Genomic DNA, 22,466 nt, shown 5'->3' on the forward strand with positions numbered 1-22,466 from the left:
TGACAGAGCATACGTCCCTTTGTACCAGTCGTTGGGGTTTCTTTCTGTTCCATTCACTTATAGAGGATGGGAAGAACAATTTGTATGAATGCAGCTGTGTGTGCTGTAATTATTCTAATCTTATCCTCACCATATCTATGTGAGCATCACGCAGGGGGTTGTAGTCTATGCGTAGAGTCGAGATAGTTTATGCCTATCTTCAGGAGACTTCCAGTTCAGTTCCTTTGGTATCTTTGTGACGCTATCCCATGGGTGCTCTTCTCTGTATGCATTCAATATCCCCTGTTAGTCCTACCTGGTGTGGGTCCCACACATTTGAGCAGTATTCTAGAACCAGTTGCATGAATGATTTGTAAGCACTTTCATTTGTAGATTGACTGCACTTCCCCAGTAGTTTACCAATAAACCAAAGTATCCTACCTACTTTATCCATGACTGAGCCTATGTAATCATTCCATTTCATATCCCTACAAAGTGTTACACCCAGGTATCTGTATGAGTTGGTCGATGCAACAGTGACTCATTGATATTATAGTTATAGGATACTACAGTTCTTCATTCTGTAAAGTGCAAAGTTGTACATTTCTGAACATTTAAAGTAAGGTTTCCATATCTGCACTACTTTGAAACCTTATTGAAATCTGACTGAATATTTATGCAGATTCTTTCAGGTAGTACCTCATTATAGATAACTATGTCATCTGCAAAAAACCTGATTTTATTAATTTTGTCTACAGGGTCATTAATATACAACATGAACAGAAAGTGTCCCAGCACACTCCCCTGGGGCATACCCGAAGTTACTTCTACATTCGACCAAGTCTCTCCAACCAAGATAACATGCTGCATCCTCCCTACCAAAAGTCCCCAATCCAGTCACAAATTTCACTCTATACCCCATGTAATCATACTTTTGACAATAAGCATATGTGTGGTACTGAGTCAAATGCTTTTCAGAAATCAAGAAATACAGCATCTACCTGATTGCCTTGAATCAAAGCTTTCAGTACCTCATGTGAGAAAAGTGCAAATGTTTTCAAAATCCTTGCTGGTTGGCATTGAGGAGGTCATTCTGTTGATACTACATTATGTTTGAGCTAAGGATATGTTCTAAGATTCTACAACAAATTGATGTCAAGGATATTGTACAGTAGTTTGGTAGATCACTTCTACAACCCTTATTGTAGATGGGTGTGACATGTGCCTTTCTCCAAGAACTGGGCATGGTTTTTTGTTCGAGGGATCTACGATACATTATAGTTAGAAGAAGGATTAACTCGGCTGCAAATTCAAAATAGAATCTGACATGATCATCACCATTTGATGATGATCTTCATCAGCGGTGTGAAGAATATGTACATGAGCAATTGATTCAGATATAGCTACAGACCTTTTAGCTCAGTCAAGTGACCAGCAAGAACTGTTAAACATCAAAATAAGGTATTATATGAGTTTATTTTAGTTACAAACAATCCATTACTGACAAACATACTGCTTATTGTGATATTATCTTGTTTGAAGCTTCCTTCTCATCAGATCACTGTAACTGGACTGATATTTTGGTTGCAGGTATAATTTTGATTTTTCATTATTTTTCATACAGTGATTTATGAAAGCAGGTTCTCGCTTATGCAGCAGTGTGCTCAGCTGGACAAGCGTGACTCAAATGAAAACAAGAAATGTTTTAAAAATATGAGGGCTATCCGCAAAGTACATTACGTTTTCATTTGTGTCCGTTAGGGGCGGGGCTAGCGCGGCCATCTTGGTGTCACGGCACTCCGCCACTCAGTCGGCATCCTGCCGTGCTAGTGAGAGGTTCGTGCTGTACTCTGTTGAGTTACTGTGACAGTGTGAAATGTCAGCATTAATTGAAAATGGCACGAAGTGTGAAGTACTTGCTGTAATAAGGTTTCTGACTGCAAAAAACTGTACACCGATAGAAATCTATCGGCAGCTTTGTGAAGTGTATAGGGCCAACATAATCACTGAAGGTGGAGTGCGTCAATGGGTCATAAAATTTAAAAATGGCCGAACTAATGTTCACGACGAAGTGCGAAGTGGAAGACCCAGCATAGTGAGTGCTGAACTTGTAGAAAAAGTCGATGCCGCGGTCCGTGAAAACTGTAATTTCATAATAACGGAGTTTTCCACAAATTTCATGAAGTTTGTTGCACGAAATCATTACCGAAAAGCTCAGTTACCACAAGTTTTGCGCAAGATGGATACCAAAAATCTTGACAGGGCTTCACAAAAATCAGCGAATGGCTGCAGCGTTAACGTTTTTGGATGCTTTCGAGGAAGATGGCGACTCATTACTCGATCGCATCATTACTGGTGACGAAAAATGGGTTAAGCATGTGAACTGCGAGACAAAATTGCAGTCAATGCAGCGGGGGCACACAAATTCCCCCCAAAAACCGAAGAAATGCATGCAGACAATGTCTGCAAGGAAGGTGATGGCGACTGTCTTTTGGGACAGAAAAGGTGTGATTTTTGTGGATTTCCTGGAAAGAGGTAATACAATAAACTCTCAAAGATATTGCCAAACTCCGCACAACCTCAGAAGAGCAATACAAAACAAACAGGGTAAAGTTGGGCTCAAAGATCTTGCTGATTCACAACAACGCCCGGGCCCACACGGCTAATGCCACTCGTGAAGTTCTCGAATCTTTTAAGTGGGAGTTGTTTCCTCATCCACTGTACAGTCCCGGCCTGGCACAGAGTGACTTCCACTTATTCCCAGCAATGAAGAAGTGGTTGGCTATGCTACGTTTTGATGACGATGCACAGCTTCAAGAAGAGGTAACCCCGTGGTTGAAGGCGCAGGTGGTGGAATTTTATGACAAAGGAATTTCCTAGCTCGTCCATTGCTATGATAAGTGCCTTAATTTAAATGGCAACTATGTAGAAAAGTAGTATTTAAGTGTGGCTTTCATCTGTATAAAATAAAAAAAATTCCAATACTTTATTTATTTTTAATTCCAAAACGTAATGTACTTTGTGGATAGCCCTCGTAATTATTTATTGTGCACATATTGCACAAAACTGTATCTCCCACCATTCATCATAATCTCCCCCACACTCAAAGCAAATGCACTAAATCTTACAAAAGTGACAGAATTCCTATAGAAAAGAAATCTGCACAACCGCTCAGGCTCAGTCAGGTATACCCCCATCATTAAAATGGAACTTTTTGACATTTAGTACTTCTTTGAGTGAATCAGATACATATAAATCACTATGAGAAACTTCTTTTCAGTATGGTGACTTTCTAGTTGTCACATCTGTTGCCCTGGCTGTGTGAGGATGTACATTGTCATGTTGCAACAGAACACAGAAGTCCACATTGTGATTGCAGGCCAGAGATTAATTTTAGGATACTTGCATGTGATACATTAATGGTGTAAGCCCTGACAGTGTGTAGCATTTCAAGAAGGTACACTATGTGATCAAAAATATCTGTACACCTGGCTGAAAATGACTTAAAATTTTGTGGCACCTTCCATCAGTACTGCTGGAATTCAATATGGTGTTGGCCCACCCTTAGCCTTGATGACAGCTTCCACTCTCGCAGGCATATGTTCAATCAGGTGCTGTAAGGTTTCTTGGGGAATGGCAGCCCATTGTTCATGGAGTGCTGCACTGAGGAGAGGTATCGATGTTGGTCGGTGAGGCCTGGGACGAAGTCGGCATTTCATAACATCACAAAGGTGTTCTATAGGATTCAGGTCAGGACTCTGTGCAGGCCAGTCCATTACAGGGATGTTATTGTCGTGTAACCACTCTGCCACAGGTGCTCGACTGTGTTTAAAGAGGCAGTTGCCATCCTCGAATTGTTCTTCAACAGTGGGAAGCAAGAAAGTGCTTCAAACATCAATGTATGCCTGTGCTGTGATAATGCCACACAAAACAATAAGGGGTGCAAACCCACTCCATGAAAAACATGACTACACCATAACACCACCGCCTCCGAATTTTGCTGTTGGCACTACACACACTGGCAGATGACGTTCACTGGGCATTCACCATACCCACACCTTGCCATCGGAACGCCATATTGTGTACCATGATTTGTCACTCCACACAAAGTTTTTACACTGTTCAGTCATCCAATATTTATGCTCGTTATACCAAGCAAGGTGTCGTTTGTCATTTACCAGCGTGATGTGTGGCTTACGAGCAGCCACTTGACCATGAAATCCAAGTTTTCTCACCTCCTGCCTAAATGTCATAGTACTTGGAGTGGATCTGGATGCAGTTTGGGATTCCTGTGTGATGGTCTGGACAGATATGTGCCTATTGCACATTACGACCCTGTTCAACTGTCGACGGTCTCTGTCTGTCAGCAGATGAGGTCGGCCTGTCGCTTTTGTGCTATACGTGTCCCTTCATGTTTCCACTTCACTATCACATCAGTAACAGTGGACCTAGGGATGTTTAAGTGTGTGGAAATCTCGCATACACATGTATGACACAAGTGACACCCGATCACCTGACCACGTTCGAAGTCCATGAGTTTCGCGGAGCACTCCATTCTGCTTTCTCATGATGTCTAACGACTACTGAGGTCGCTGATATGGAGTACCCAGTAGTAGGTGGTAGCACAAAGCACCTAATATGAAAAACACATGTTTTTGGGCATGCCTCAATACTTTTGATCACATAGTGCATATGTTTTGGATCAAAAGAGAGCATAACCTTTCCTGCTGTTGTCTGTGTTTGGACATCTTGATTTGGGTTATGGGGTGCCATTTCTCACAGACTCCCTTGTTTGCCTCCCCCCCCCCCCCCCCCCCAATGACAATATTTGCGAGACCCTAATAATCTCTGTTGTTCTTTACAAATGTCTGACTTGGGGCACAAGGGGAAACAAGAACTGAAAAACTCCTATCTTTTGTGTTAAAATTACATTGAAAATGCTACATACAGATTAGGGACAGAAAATTGGTAATTGGAGAACTATTCACAATGTATAGTTAAAGTGGCTGCACCAAAAGCACAATAGTCTATGGTTGGTTCAGTGTAGGGAGCTAGAATTGGTTGGGGATGCATATATGAAGAAAAAACAAATGATGGGCAAATATTTTGATGTACATGATAGAAGAGGGCCAAAGACTCCAGAAAACCTGTGAAGGATGATGATGATGATGATGATGATGATGATGATAACTACTGCTTGATGTTGATTGCAGCACCACATGAACCATGTTGTATGCTATACTATGAGTAAACTTAAGTGCATTGTCATTTAGTCTAACATGATGGTCTTCCATTATGATGGCTTCAATGGCTGCAATGTTTACATTACAGCTATAATTGAATTTCAACTTGGGCCAAAGCAAAACAGGTTTGCTCTATGCAACAATTTTTGTTGATGAATGGTGCTTATATCTGGTCTGCATCAGAGCAGATGACTTGGACACCACAGCATACAGTTACACACAAATTTTTAGTGTAACAAATAATTTATGGTGAAGTTTGCTGAATTAATGTACTCACATTTATCCTGTGGGTCTGTATTACACTGTGGAATACAAAACTAATGCATTTGGTGTATTTTATCCTAGGTTCTTCTTCAGCACCTAGTGATCTGAAACTAGGTGACAGAGTTATTGTGATGAGTAGTATGGGTTCAAAGGCAGGAGTTTTGCGCTATATAGGAACAACAGAGTTTGCTCCAGGCGAATGGTGTGGTGTTGAGCTTGATGATCCTCTTGGCAAAAATGATGGTTCTGTGGAGGGAAAGAGGTAAGAATCACATTGTTGATATATATGTTAAAAATTGTTATAATGGTTTGTAATCTGAGAAGTTACTGTGTTCATTGATTGCATAGAAAGTGAATGAATGCATTAATGGTGTTCTTTGAGGTCTTCTGATGAGTTGTTGCCATTTTATGTACAATTTTTGGACAACTAACACAGCCATCTTCTTCAGGTTCTGGGGGTTTTGGTGTTACGTGTACTTGCTGTTGCGATTCCAACAGGCTGTAAATTATTGTTGGTCTCATACTACCATTTATAGCTGTGTTTGGTTCCCAATACCCACTGTGCCCTTTGACTCTCTTTCGTTTTTCAGATTTCATGCTGATAGTCTGTGAAACACAAATTCTGTCGCCGTTTCCAGCTCTAGTGGACATGAAAGCCAGTGTGATCTTAATAAATCAAGTGCCAGACCCCAAGCCTTGTTTAAATTGAAACCTCCATATCTGTTCATTAGGTTTTGTGACATCTTTATTTTGATAAACTACTTAATTATGTTGCCCCAGAAGCTTGGTGTTTGCAACATGATACTAATTTCACCATATTTCATTCCATGATTGTATTGGAGGTAGTGCTTGGTTACAGTTGATTTGCTTTACTGTTTTAGTCAAGTGTGTCATTGCTTCCCCTTCATCTCTGCTCAACTGTTCTGATAGTCTGCCCCATGAAAGATGTGCCACATTTGTGTGAGATGTAATACACACCCAACTTTTAGAGACCTAGATTGTCTTGAACATTACAAAGAATATTTAATTGAAGGGAACAAAACATACTGAATGGCATGTTCACATAAGAGTGTACCAATCTTTCCAGATATTGGGTTAACATAATGTAGATAAGTGATGTTTGGCTACTCTTCTTTGGTCTCAGTCATAGCCTGTTCCTCAGCAATTCTGTATTTTGACTGCAGTGCCCATTCAGTTGTAATTCCTCAGTGATTTTCTCCTTGTGTGAAACTGTTTGAGCTCTATGACCAGGATCCTTAGCACTAAATTTCTTTCTAACAGGTGGTGATGGCTCAAGGAATGGAGAGAGAGGTCACTGTGTGTATGTTTTCTGTATACACTGTCACTCAGGGATCTGTCAGTTCTTCTCTTAGTTAGCATGTTGAGGAAAGGTTGTTGGCCATTACATCCACCAAAGCCGGAAAATGATGAAAGAAACTGTATTTCATAGAATCTCAGTGTGAGCTCTGAGAAACAAAAAAGAATACAAGGACTTAGTGTGTGTTGGGAATAAAACTCAGATATAGTGGCATGAGACCAATAATAATTCAGAGTCTGGTTGGAGTCCAAGCAGCAAGTACACGCGACAGCAAAAATCACAACACTTGAAGAAGATGGCTGACCCACTCACTCAAATATTAAGCATAAATGGAAGGAAAAACTTGGCAGAATACATGGAAGCACATCATTAAACAATCATGCCTGGGTGAATGAATGGATTGTTTCTTTGGTAGTCTGGTGTGTACTCCCTTAGTTCTGAAATAATGTAAAAAGTTTGTATCCGTAGGTGTATGGAAAACTGTGGATGCCATTGTTCTCGTAGACAACACATAATCTCCAGGGGCACTATTTAGCATTCCAATATGTTTTGAGTTATTAATTAGTTATAAACTACAAGTTACTGACTTGAATCATAATCTTTGTTAATTATTGCATATTGAAATTACAATTATAAGAACAACTGATATGGCTAGGAGGTTTTAATCATTGAGAGTGCTTTTATGATAGTGTTTGACGGTACATGAAAATATTAATTAGTGACGCACCAGGAATGGTTTAGAAATACAGTTAGTTAGGAAATAAAGCAGCCGTCAACCAAAAGGTTGGTTTGAATAGCAGTGTTCTTTATTAGAATCTTACTAGAAACATTATGACCATGCTTTCCCCTGACTTGTGAAGCTAGTTGTAGGTGGACTTAAAGTTTGACTTGGAATCTGAACCACAATACAGTTTTGCATTTTTCATATAGTTGAAAAATTGTCACAGTTGGAAGTCATGTTACGTGCCAGAAAGAACGGTATAACTAACCAGTGATTGAACTTCAAACTTTGGTCCTTGAGACTTAGAGAAAAGTAACATATATACAGAAAGATGATGGCAAAAGAGCTATTTGAATCAGACCTCCATAAAGAAGCAAATCCAAGTGACAAAAGAGGAAAATGAAAGTAAAGGTACAACAAAGATAGGGACTGTGGAAGGTTTACAGTGGGGAATAGGAAGTAAGGGGAAAGAGAGCAGATGATGAGTTAGGACAGACTAAAAAATTTGGAAGATATAAGCTGATTCTGAAGAAAGAATTACAGTATTTTATTTACTGCAACGTTCTGCCATCTAAGGTCAGAGACATGAGAAGTGAGGAGTAGATTTAGTTGTGACTTTGTATTTATGTACAGAATGTGTTTTTACGTGAGATGAGGAGTATTCCTCCCGCTGTCTATTCCTTGGAAGTCAGTCACTATAATGATATTTGCATAGCATTTAAGCAGTCTTGATAGTATGCTAGAAGAGCATGTAATTGCTTTTTCAGGTCCTTTGTAGAAGTGTTTGTCTTGGCAGTATTATGTTGCAAATGTGTGTGCATCTACAGGAAAATTTCTGTAACAAAATTATTTTGATGCTAGTGAGATGAAAACTTCCTTGAAAATGAATACAGAGTGCCTAGTTCAGCTTGTGACATTGGAGATTACAAACATTACATGGGTTATGTTGTCCACAAGATTAAGAGCTTTTTTTTTTTTTTTCAAGTATTTGTGGTACTCTGATTGTGAGTTTCTCTGCATTGTGCTACAAAGCTGACAAATGTGGTGACAGGAAGTGCATCTGTACATGCAGTTGAATAATTCAGGCAGAACAATAGCATTCACCCAATTGGCATTGTACACTAACGGAATTAACCTTGGGATGGGGAGGGAGAGGGATATTAAACATTGTAGACCAAGATTTGCAGTTTCCAGTTTAAGCTTGATTTCAGTAGAGACGTAAACAGCGACTAATACACTACAGTCTAAGTTAAATGCGTTCCTTGTAGTACATGTATTTTATTCTGTACAGATGTTTCTGCTAATAGCTTTGTGCCTTTCACTGTAATATGGTAACTATACTTAAGCACTCTGCTGACACTCTTGATTTATTTTTTTCATGTTTTTGAAAATCTGTATTTTGTGTGTGAACTATGTATATAGTTACTTGTTTTGTGACCAAGTAGCCATGACACAAACAATACAATTAAACTAATAAAATAAATAATAAATGAAATGAAAGTGTCAACTCAAAGATGAGTAAATTTACATCGCATGTGGACTTTCAGATAATTTAGACTGTGTTAAAGAAGGAGAAGCTTGGCTTTCTACATGGTAAACAAAATGTAGGGTATAAAATTTTAGAGGACTGGTATGTTCACCATGCATTAGATAAACTAGCATTTTCTTTTGTTTCTGTGAATTCAGTGTATTAAAATAATCACATTACATGTATGCTGAATAAGCACTACTCATGCAAAACAGTATTTAAGTTTATGATCTCTTCAGAAGAAAACTGCAGTTGCTAAATTATTTATTAATCATTACTTGTTACAGTTCAAAGTACAAACTGTCATAAATACTTGTTACCCACCATTTTACCTGCATTTTTTTTACTGCGCAGAAGAAAAAGTTGTAAAGTAGCTATAAATTCTAAAGAGCGTATTGATTATTGTGTGTTCATTAACATCATCATTGTTGAGTGCTTATGACTTTATCTGCCATCCAGGTATTTTGAGTGTGGGCCCAAATATGGTCTGTTTGCACCGGCTCATAAAGTCAGTAAGTCCCCATCATCAAGGCGACCTTCAGCATCCTGTGCCATCCATCGTGGGGGACCTCCTTCTGTCAGACGTGCTGGGTCAAAGGAATCTTTAACATCTGTAACCAGTGCTACGTCATCAAGCAGTCGCACTGCTTCACGAGTCAAGCTTGGTGTCACATCACTTGCATCACAGCAGGTACGCACGTAGAGATTTTTCCATTTGTGGACCCATTTACTGTGAGTCTACAAACAGAGAAATGGTTTTTATCTTGGTAGGTATGGTTGAGTACATGAATGTCATTCGTGCCTTTTGAGTGCTTGTTTTTATAACCATAGTCTCACATTTAATGGTACATTCAAACAGCACTAAACTCCTTATTTTAAATATTCTATTTGAATGAAGTACATAAACTTAGATTTATTTCATAATGTTGCACTGTTTTACAAGAAGTAATGAAATATATACTGTTGTGTAACTACACTAATCTGCATCATAGCTGGTCCATCTTTTACTGACTACTCATCAATGTTATTTATATTGTTAATACTTGCTGTCATTTTTCCTCAGTTGCTGCTTGTTATGCTTCATCATATAGGTAACATAAAAGTTCATTCTTTGCAGCTGAATGTTTCATTTCTATCTGTCAGACATGTTTAATCTTTGAGAGATTCAGTGGCAGAACAATAATTTGCAACAGCAAGTATGAATGACAGCTAAGGATTGCTTCCTCGTGTAGAATGACAGCAAGTTAAAAGAGAAATATTATAATTTGATGAAAAATATTTTATTGGGGGCAATGGATTAAAAAGATATAAAATCTTTCACAGTCTGAGCTTTTTAGTTGGAAAAGTATTCAGTAATTTACAATCTGTGTTATACTCAAGAGCATACTATTTTCATAGCTGAGAAACATTACAAACCTGGAATGACATTGTGATGAAATTTACAGGAAACAAATACTGTCATATGCATGTTACAATCAATATGGTTAATGCAGATGACATGTATGCAGAAAGTGTGTCCTTTTTATAATTTGCACATTCACTTATGAAATATTAAGTTTTTTTTGGCCCATTTTTGTAGTTGCTAGAACTAGAGCAACGTTGTGACTTACATTGAGGGCAAATAATGGGGTCCATTTTCACAAGTTAAATTTTTTTTAATGTGTTTTTAATATACAGACAGAAAAGATGTGTTTTAGCCAAATGCAGTATAATTACTACACCATTGTTCTTCCTTCACTGTGAAGTTTTGTCTTGGATTGTAGTTGGTAGCTGCTGATTGCAAATATTGACTTGTTTGTAATCACTTATGTAAATTAATTTTGTTGCGCACAGGAAAACAGCTGTAGAGGTTTCTTAGTGTATTAAATTAACAATGCATTCCAAGTTGTAGAGCTAACAAAAGTAAATATTGTGTAAAGCATGCGTGTATGTTTGTTGCGAGTTTAAAAACAATATAGTAATTGTAGATTATCTGTTGTATTTGTTTGTATCTAGTCTTGCTGTTTGTGAATGTCTAGAATAAAAATGGAGTTATTTGGATATAACCAGTTTTTACTGAAACACAGTGTAGCATGATGTGCTAATTAATAACTTATTAATTGTTCATATTGTAGAGGTCATCTTTTCGAACATCATCCACTCCACTAACGTCGAAAACTTCTCTTCAGGTAAGAGTTTAGGTTGAAACTGTTGTCTTGTATGCTCACTTGTATGTTATTTTCAGATTTTTTTTTACCCATTTAAAATTTATTTGTAAAAAGAAAATGTTAATTTTACTTGGTTACAAACTATGATTGCATGGATAATTATCTTATTTGAGACCATACCCATGTTATATTATATTTAAACTAAGTTACAAAAACACATGTAAATACCAGAATTTTTACATTTGTTATCTTTTATTATCTCTATAAGTTAGGATAAATATTTTCTGTGGCAAAAAATATTTCCTGAAACTACATTGATGTTATTTTGGAATAAATCTATATTTTGTTGAAGCACTGTCTTTTTAAATGTCTTTTGTAACAAAAGTGTCAGAACAGAAAGAGACAGAAAAAACAGGACAGGAAGATAGTCACAGACGTAAAGGTATGCTTAACACCGATTAGTCTTGTAATTATGTTTCCTTTTCCTAATGAATAATAAATAAAAAAGGAAACTTTATTGTGATAGTTCCTCTCATAGTGTCACAAAAAAGATACAGATGATGAGAATAAGTGTAAGATACAAGAGATGAGAATATGTGTAAATATTTGAATAAATATTAGTTAAAGTGAACTGGCAGGTTTTCATCTGTTTTCATATAATTTGAAACAAACATAATTAAATATTTTTTATGACAGGCAATAAAAAATGTATTTATATTAACTATGCAGAAAAGAACAACTTTACCACAAAATAATAGCTCTTTGTATAAACAGAATATTTCTTAAGTATTATTAGAAATATTGTTTGATTTATGTATATATATACAGAAAAAATAAGATAATAGAAATACTTTAGTGCCATTACTAAGTAAGCCACATATTCCCTAAAACTACAATGAGACTTTGGACTCAATGTCTCTTTTGTGCTTCAGACTAGTTGTACATAGTAGAATCTTTACTTAAGAATATGATGATATAAGAATGGTTTGTACTTCACTTCCTATGGCCTGCAAAACTGGGTTTTCAGTTTTACATAGGTCCTAAAGAACAGTTCAAAGTGACAATCCCTACAATTTATGTCAAGTCTGAAATGCATAAGTAGTGTTCAGATGTTGATGAACTGGGATGCTTCTTTTCTGTGACCAGGTGCCTCATTATCTGGCCCACAAGTTAAGCTGCATGCAGTATTACACTTGAATGTCTAAACTAATGCTTAATGTCAATGAATTCATACATAGCTTTTTTATGCTGTATTTTCTGTGATTGAATGTGAATATAATGCTAAAAAGAAGGGACACAGCTTCAGATATGTCCCATGGTTCAGTGTTGGTACCACTGTTATCCAAAGTATAAATAAACAGTGTAATATGTCTATCATACCACTAAAATACTGTATTTGTGTATAATTTTCATATGCAAGAGATACCAGAAAACCCGAGAACAGAAATAATCTTCAAACTGTCTCACTTCCTGCTTCTGAAATCTGTTTTAGACTTAACACAATACAGTTACAATCAGTCACTACAACTCAAAAGAGTCTAATCTACTTATATTTGTATGAATTACTCGCATCATTCAAAACAGTTCCTCGATATACTACCGGTACTGATGAACATCTAAACTGGATAATTTGTCTCAAAGTTGGTATTCATTGTTCCCATTCAAGTGAAAGACAAAAAAACTTTCTCATTAATAAGAAAATTCTCTCTCTCTCTCTCTCTCTCTCTCTCTCTCTCTCTCTCTCTCTCTCTCTCTCTCTCTCTCTCTGTGTGTGTGTGTGTGTGTGTGTGTGTGTGTGTGTGTGTGTGTGTGTGTGTGTGTGTGTGTGTGTGTTTGAAAGAGAGAGAGAAGCTTATGGTTCTTATACAGAGTGCAATAATTGTCACTGATACAAGCAGGGCTAGGTCAGTCAGTATTAGAGACTTGTGACAAAGTGAATAATTTTATTTAAGAAGATAACAAGAGTTAGCTACACTATGTCAGATACTTGTAATACAGTGCTCATATATGCATATGAGTACTGTAATCATTTGCAAGAGAACCTCACAAGATATTTCTCTCAGTGCATTAATCTTGTACATTCCTAGCTGAGGCTGGTACCTACCACCTATTTCTACATTTTAGTTTCTTGTCATTTACAGGAAACTATTCTGCTGTGCAGGAAGCAGAATATTTAAATTAAGCTGTCTGTATGGTTCAGCCTACTTATCACATTCCTTAGCACTCCATTTGTTTGAAAATCTGAAACAGACTAAAAAGGTTTATTATTGCCACCTTATTCAGTGCTCATGCTCCTACTGCTGAGAGCCACCTGTATCATCACTTTCCTGCTTTCCATTAGCTTCTTAATCCCTGTCAGTCCCTCATTGTACACCAGTCAGCTGCTGAATTATTTTTTTCCTTCCACACCTACCAGCCTTGATAACCTCTTGCAAGCAGCCAGTCTGTACACAATGTACACATATTGTGAAGATTAACTTTCTAATGGTTTGTAAATTATGCTTCTGTCTTAAACAAAATGTTGCATAGATATGCCACGTCATTTTGCATTTTTCGTAGATAACATTTGAAGAACTGTGACCAATTTTGGAAGTAATGAAGCTGTACATGCAGTGAAATGTGAAGAGGATGAAGTACAATGGAATTTAGTACTCACAGAACACTTGTTTGGTTGATCCCTATCATATTTCCGAGATGCCTCTTAGCGACATTAACATTGTGTTTTACTGCTGCTAACATGTTAGTTGCATTTCTTTGATTAGTTGTTTTCCTTACCATATTTTATTCTCCACAATCCAGTTTCTAGAACTTTTCTTTATAATGTGTGCAAAGACAGAATGTGAGTGCAGGTCTGGGTACTTTCTGAGCATACAACTGCATCACTGCTCTAATAATTGGCGACATTTGCTGTAAATGATATCTACTTTTACAACTATCATGTACCATTGTGAATATCTCAGTAGCTTTATGAGCTAGTTATCTGATTGTTACAATAGCAGGACACCAACTAATGGGCTTCAAGCACACAGGTAAAAACAAGAATCATATCTGAGTTATGTATTTGTTTACATTTGATTCAATAACACAGACATTTGTGAAGCTCTTCTCCTAATAGTGGCCCAGTGGTATGTGGTGCTTTTACCTTACACTATTTGATCAAGTTCCATACTTGTTATGTTGAAGTCCTCTTTGAATCTTCTTTCAGACACCATAGGAAAAAAAACTTTCTTTTAAAAAGAAACAAAGCCAGTGCCCTAATCCAGCAACTGTAAACAATAAAAATTACTTGTTAACATCAGAAGATTCACCATACTGTCCATCATAATTTGGTAAAAGCACAGCTCGATATACAGGTATTTATTCATTCTGGATATATATGGGGTCGTCTGTCTTAACTGGCTCATCCTGTATAGCGGGAAAACAGTGTGTTGTGGGAATAACAGATCACATGGGATTGTTAGGATGAGCACAATGCATGATGATGATATTACCAGTATAAGAACCCTGAAAAAACTAGTCAGCATCTCTCATGGGCTGTTTTGCAGTAGACACATACTGGTGGTGATTCATTACAACCAACAAAATCTTTTTGTTTTAACAATTTAATGAGAGCTGTTGTGTAATGACAGAACGAAGTTGTTCATATGCTCTGATCTCTATAGCAAATAAGAGCATCATCAACACAGTTGCTACCATTTCAAAAGAATATTACTGTGTAATACTGAATGTTGATAACTTCCAATTTTATGTGACTGTCAGGGCATGAGATGTTCATGTATATTGGCTGCCAAGATTCCAAATTCCTGAAGAGAATCAAATTATTTAACTGAGATTTATTAGAAGCTTCAGTGGCTATTTATGTAGCACAATGAAGTCTGTTCTGTTCCATCATATATGTGATAATATAAAATCCATCAAAAGCAAACTTCACTCGGAAAATTATTGAGTTAAAAATTCTGTAAAGCAGATGCATCTTTTGGCATTCACAGAAGACAAACATGCATGCACAGTATTCAAATAAAAATTCTTTTAGTTAGATTATATCTTAATGGCACCCACAGAACAGTAAAATGTGCCATCATCTTAGCAATGATACTGCATAAATTTTGATAAAAAGAACCAGGAATGTATGCTCTGCTGTCTGTAAAATTCAGAGCTTGTCTTTCATGGTTTATTTTCATTTTACTGGTCTGATACAGAGAAGTACGGCTAGTTTTAAAATCTGTTTGAGACAGTTTGAAACAATACTGAGGCAATTCTCAAGGCAATGCCACATGATTTTTTTTAACATACCTTCAAGCAGTTGTCTGAGGCATATAACTTGAAGGCCATACTTTAAAAGGACATTTTATTTCTAGACTTCAAAAGAACTGAAGTATAACATTTTCTTTGTACTACATAGGTCCAAAAGATTATTTTCAGAGCTTCCCAATTGCAGGACCATTGAATGTCATCCATTGTAGAATTTCAGCAGGAGACTTGTAAACCAACCTATATGTGGTTTAGGTAAGTACAAATACTCTTAAGTCCTCAGATAACTAAACAACATAATTGTGTATTGTTGATACCCACCTACTATGCTGGCTGTCCCAGGGTTTTCCACTTCATCTTCCAAAGCTGATATCTGCAACATAATAGTAAACAGAAAGTGAGTACCAAAGAAAGAGACACAAGAGAATTATTCACAGACAATGAAATTTACTGCTGCTGATGAGCTTTCTGATATGTACACTCATGTCTGTCCTCAGTATCTCCTAAATTCATTTGAGCATTTCAGGCTGATGAACAAGTTACTGATAAGAATCATAAAACAATTAAAAATTGATATTATAAATTGAACATGTGTGAAATGTACAACATTTATGGAACAGTTAGAAAAAAAAGCTGTCAATGAGTAACATAATTGAGCAATACAGAGAGCCAGTTTAGAATGAATCAGTTGACTAGAATCTTAGCCATACCCGAAAATGATGCACTCTGCCCCACATCTATTGGCATGAGCAGTCCTCTTTCAGAACTGATTTTCAATATTCTTTTCTCCCCTCTCTTTTGTTTTCCCTTACAATGAAAGAATTTATGATTGTGGAAAATAAAAATTTGTGTTTGCTCAGTGTTTGCAAGTAAAACTTTTTAACAGATTCTGTGTATAATATTTTAGATAAAACTGTATCATTAGTCAACATTTTAGAGCAGAAGTTACTGAAACATTCAGATGAATGTTGATTTAATGTGTGTAAACTATATTACAGATGCTTCTTTTGAAAGAATAACTGATTTAGACGGAGTGTAAAATTCTAATGACCAGTTGGCTTCAGGAGACAGGATGTATCCTGTATTTAGGCTTATTTGCTGTTGACTTCACAAAACAGTGTATAGAAAATCATCATTTTATCATGTTACAGTAATGGATGACGAGGTGCCTTTGGTAAGACTCTAGACTCACATTCAGAGGAACTGAAGTTGAAAGTCCCATCCAAATTTAGGTTCCACATTGTTCCCCACTATCATCTATTACAGCAAATGCTGGGGCGATTCCATTGAAAAAGGCTTTCACTCCCTATCTGAGCTAGTACTCTGTCTGTAATGACCTCTTAGTTGAGAGTCTTCATTCCTTTCTGTATTTCACCATATTGATCTGAACAAGTAATACTGACACACTCAGAATCACATAATAAATTATACTATCCACCAATGAATGACACAGAAAATAAAAATAGTGTTACCGACTGGTCAGTAAGTTATAATATTAAAAATGTGGATTTAGATGTAGAATACATTGCTGATAAACGAAGTGCAGTAGGCTCTTAAAAAATGAGTTTGTGAAGGCTGGCAATTAATTTCCTACTAACGTATTTCTGGATACTGTAATGGACTACTGGGGTTTATTTTGTTTGTAAAAGTATTAGAACTTTTCACTCATTTGCAGGGTGAATAATTTACCAGAGTATAAATTATCAGAGTAATACTTCATGAATTTCAAGCAACAAACATAGACATTGCATGCTAGACATGTCAGCTCTATTGATATGACTTCGCAGTTACTAATGCACCAGGATGCAACAATTTTCTCTGCACATAGATACACTACTCACTAATATGCTTTACTGCTGTTGGTATTTTGTCACACTTATAATATTTTTGAACAGTGTTCGGGGTACCCTGTGATATTTTAGTGAGAACGGGGGTGGGGGGAGGTGGGGGGGGGGGATGTTCTGCAAACTTCTGCCAACAGTTTCCCTGATAATTAATCTAAGAAGATAATCATAGAAACAAACGTTTATTTACCTGTATTCAGAGCCATATTGGAGTAGTCATACACCACTGCCAGGACTGCTGAAGCTGCTTCCCCATGAAACTACCTTCTTGTGATTTTTTTCTTCACTTGGACACTTGTGTATGTCTGACATGTCCATATGGGCGTCACTGGCAGACACAGCAAAAAACTGTCTGGTGAGATCTGATGCTAGAACTATGTGGGTTAAACATTTAGCACAGTGATTAGCAAAGAAACTAAGGCTTTCATTGTTTTAGTATATGTCAAGAGTCCATTCACATTAGAACTACAGAGTTTCTATTATTATTATTTATTGTTATTATGAAAAGGATAGATTGTACTCATCTTATATAGTAGATGTTGAGTTGCAGACATTCACAACAGAAAGACTGCTATGCATTTGAGTTTTGGTCAAAAGGACTTCTTCTAAAGTAGAAAAACCACACGTTCATGCAAGCACTATTCACACACACACACACACACACACACACACACACACGAACCATATCTCTGGCCACTGAGGCTGGACTGTTTGTAATACAATGATGAACCAAAGCAGTGTCATCATTGCCCAGTGCTGGATTGGATGCTTCTTGGTTGGTGCTGATGGCATATCACACAGTAAGGAAAGTATGTAAATGGAACAGAGATGAACAGAGAGTGATTCTTGCAACGGTATGGGCCACAGAATGGAAAATTGACTACACAAGTGACTTTGCCATTGGACAGGTTGTTATGGTGTGACACCTGGAAAGGAGCAGCTTGGAGGTGGTGAAGCTGGCTGGTTGTTGATATTCTGCTGTCACAAACATCTCTGGAAAAGGGTTGAAGGACGGTAGACAACAAAATGTGGGATGTCAATGCCTCATCATAAAACATGGAGTTCGGGGTTTGTCTGCTCTGTAAAGTTGGATAGGTGGCATTCTGTGGCAGAAGACAAAGTATTATTTTGGTACAGTGTGGATTGCTGAATGTGGAACTGCACTGCGAATGACTCCTACATGTCCCCATCTTGGCCCAGTAATATTGTCAGCTGTGAATGTATTGGGCAGAGGCTCACCATGATTGGACACTGAATCAATGGAAACATATTGCCTGGTCGGATGAATCATGATTCTTGTTGTACCAGGTCGGTGATCTGGATACACCATCATTCAAATGAATGGCTGCTCGCAACATGAAACACAACACAGACACTCACTGTTTGGGGCATTATTATGCTAGGTGGGGCTTTAATCCAGGCTTCTGTGGGATCTGCAGTAGTAATCAAGAGCACCATGAAAGCTGTGGGTTAGATAAACTTTATTGCTGACGATCTCCATCCCTGTATCCTTCATTACTTTCCTGACAGTTTTGACATGTTCCAGCTTGATAACTGTATGTGTCACAAGACCATAATCATTCTAAAACGCTTTGCGGAGCATAATAGTGAGTTCACCTTGGTATGCTGGGCACCAAATTCCCATGGTCTGAATCTAGTGCACCACATTTGGCACACTGTCAGGTGTCGGCTATGCACTCGCAAACCATCGACCAGTAATGCACGGAAATTGCTTGGCTTGTACATAATCATCTGGTGCCACATTCCTCCAGAAACTTACCAATGACTTGCCAAATCCACCATGCAGAGTCACTACTGTATTGCATTCCAAGGGTAGCTATTAAGCAAGTGGTTTATCTGTGTACATAGGTGAAGCCTACTTCCAGTGGTCCAAGGACACCAGATGCTTGAGTGGTGTAACTGAAGAGCAGCAACAGAGATGTGTTTGTTCATCTAACAACTAACAATAAGTCTAGTCCTCATGAAAACAAAGTATGGCTGTCTATAGGCATGACTAACAATTCCCATACTGTTATTAATCAATCACAGAAGGCTTACTCATTAATTATTTTCACAGCAGATCGTGTCAACCAAAACTAGGGGCACCAAAATAGTGAAGTAAATTACACATCCCCTCTACCTTTTTTTTGCTGGCTATGTCTACTCTTTTGTCATCAATTGGCAGTACATCGTAAAAATTTGAAGCCTTTGGTCAAATAGCATATTTGCTTCAGCATCCACCTGCCAGTTTTTGAGATCCTACAATGCTGGAGCAAAGTGTCAGCAAAAACTCTACAGCTGAACACAAGAGAGCTGTGTAGGTAGCAGCTGTCTGAACCAAATGCACTTTGGTACATAAACCGTATTAGCAATAAACATCTCTACAGTAGCAGTCATTTCTTTGTTAGTCTACTCGGACGAAATTACAATGATACGACATGCATTGGCCGAGGTAAAGCCTGCTGCTTGTTGGCTGAAGAAGGAACCCCCCCCCCCAACCAATGGTTGCTTCTTCAGGAAAGAGGGAAGGAGAGGGAAAGACGAAAGGATGTGGGTTTTAAGGGAGAGGGTAAGGAGTCATTCCAATCCCGGGAGCGGAAAGACTTACCTTAAGGGGAAAAAAGGGCAGGCACACACTCGCGCACACACACACATCCATCCGCACATACACAGACACAAGCAGATTTTACCAAGGTGTTGGTATGACTCTGGTTGTATTAAAAGTAGTCTTTGTTCCCCATGTACCCAAAAAATGGATGACTTCCTTCAAAAAAAGAAAGTATTTGTAAATTCACATGGAATGTGAAGGTCTATTATAGATTATATAATCACAAATGGATGAATTTTAAAACTTTATTTGAGAGGCATGGGCTGATAGAGGATGTGACATACATTTGGATCACTGTCTACTGGTGTCTACAATTATGTCATTAACTGAATGGAAAAATCAAAATACCAATGACCAAAATACCAATAACTCATGAAATATACAAAATACCTTCTCCAAGAAGATAGTGCAATGACACTACCAAAATAGATTAAGGCATTTTATAAGCAATGCTTCTGACAAAGAATGGCGCAATATAAGAATAAAAAAGATAGCAAAATATGAGCAGGGGACATCCAATGATGCCACACTCGAGCCACCACCCCACCCAATGTTTGGGTGGTGGGGGCAAATTTGAAATTTGAATTTTTATTCCAGGTTAAGATTTTATGAAAACATTGCCATATGCTTTGTCTGAAGCATTTTGTTCATGTCACCACAGATGGTACTGCAATTGGAGGAATAGAAATGGGTAAAATGGGCACACAATTGTAATTTACGACATGCTACTAAATGTATATCCAATGGCATGAGAGACCCCACCTCCACACTGTGAGGGAAGGACAGGCCAGTATTTCATAACTTCTAATTAGAAATCCCATTCGCGACTTTGTATTCCTCTGACATATCAAACAGTTGCTACATGACATGTCACCATGGCCATATAGCGAACTACGACGTATCATAACAGGCAGTACACTGTAACCAGATCTCACGAATCATGCAGATATAGAACAAATAGCAGTTTTAAACATTACAATAATTGTGCACTGTTTGTTGCCTGTACATCTACCTATCATCTGGAGAGCAGACATGCAAGTGAACAATGATTGTTGCAGCCACAGAAGAAAAAACTGAAATGATCCTTTTTTACGGAGAATGTAGGAGAAATGTTGAAACTGCTGTTGCCTTGCATGCTGAATGTTTTCCAGAGAAAGCTCACTCTCATTCATGCTTTTACAAGGTTGTGTAAGCCTTTTTGTCTGATGGCAGTGTACAGTTTGGCGAAAGGAAATGAAGCAAACACCTTGCAGGAGAAGCTAATGAAATAGCTGTACTAGGAGCAGTGCACTACAACCCATGGATAAGCGCCTGTCTATTACACCACAATTTTGGTATGTCTGTACGTAGTTTTGTCACAACGCTACATTGTCACAAGTATCGTCCATACTGTGTGTCACTGCATCAAGAACTTCATGGCACCGATTTCCATGACCAGGTAGTGTTTTGTGAATGGGCAAGTCAACAAATGCAAATGACCCCCACATTCTTTGCTGAGGCACTATTTTCCCATGAGTCGACATTCACAAACCATAGTAGCATTAACAGGTGTAAGTGCATTACTGGAGTGTTGACAATCCCCAATGGTTATGATCAGCTGACCATCAGTGTCCTTGGTCAGTTAATGCATGGTGTGACAACATGGGGAACAAACTCAGTATTTTATTGATGGCACATTGAATGGATGCAAATATCAAATGTTTTTGGTACAGGAGCTCTTGGTACTACTGCAGGATGTTGCCCAGGACATTCGACAACATACATGGTTTCAACATTATGGTTGCCCAGCGCATTATGCAATTGAAGCATAAGAGGTATTACACCATGTTTACACTGGTCAGCGGATCGGAAGAGGTGGCCTGGAATTTAATTCCAGTCTAAAAATATTTACACTGCGTTTTTAGGTTAGTTATCACCAAAAATGCAAAACCGATGAATATTGGTTAAAAAGAAAAAAAAAGCTGAAAAAGAACAATCTACAGCATTTATAAGAAAGAAGAAAAATAAAATATATGATTGAAATATTGTTCTCTCTCCTGATGCTTGATAGACAGAATGAACCACAGTGAAATCGCTGACCACTAAATTGAATAATTATTTGTAGGGTGACAGGAAGAATAAAAACTACACTTATACATGCATAAGAGGTACTAGCACAGAATACAAGTTAAGGATACAAAAAGCTAAAATGAAAGGGAAGAAGTATAAAGAATGAAAATAACTTCCGTTCTCGAAACACCCCCCCCCCCCCCCCCAGGCTATGCTAGCAACACTGTGTAAGCAGCATTCTATATGCCATTAGGCGCCACCTACTTTGCAGCATTGTCACAACACATTTCAAAATTTCCTTTTCTTTTGAGTCACCTTGTATAAGTTAAACAAATACACCAACTGACCAAAACTGCTGCACCAGATGTCTAAGCATAGGTCAAGCAATTCCTGCAAATTAAAGGATGGTGGTTTATGGGCAAGCAGCTGGTGCCTGATTTGTGTTGTAATGAGCAAATACTAGGTACATTTTCTGACCAAGACATCAGTTTGAGTTCACTTAATGCCCCTTAAA

The 22,466-nt window shown here is 37.7% G+C and overlaps 1 protein-coding gene across 1 annotated transcript in view; it reads left to right on the forward strand.

Moving 5' to 3' along the window:
- The window catches only part of LOC126270326 (CAP-Gly domain-containing linker protein 1-like), a 536,038-nt gene that overhangs the window by 418,756 nt on the left and 94,816 nt on the right, over positions 1 to 22,466 (forward strand). Inside the window, 3 exon segments of the mRNA XM_049974062.1 lie at positions 5,568 to 5,748; positions 9,513 to 9,744; positions 11,168 to 11,221. Coding sequence (XP_049830019.1) covers positions 5,568 to 5,748; positions 9,513 to 9,744; positions 11,168 to 11,221 — 467 coding nt within the window.

This window comes from Schistocerca gregaria, chromosome 1 (assembly GCF_023897955.1).
Source record: "Schistocerca gregaria isolate iqSchGreg1 chromosome 1, iqSchGreg1.2, whole genome shotgun sequence".
Taxonomy (NCBI): Eukaryota; Metazoa; Arthropoda; class Insecta; order Orthoptera; family Acrididae; genus Schistocerca; species Schistocerca gregaria.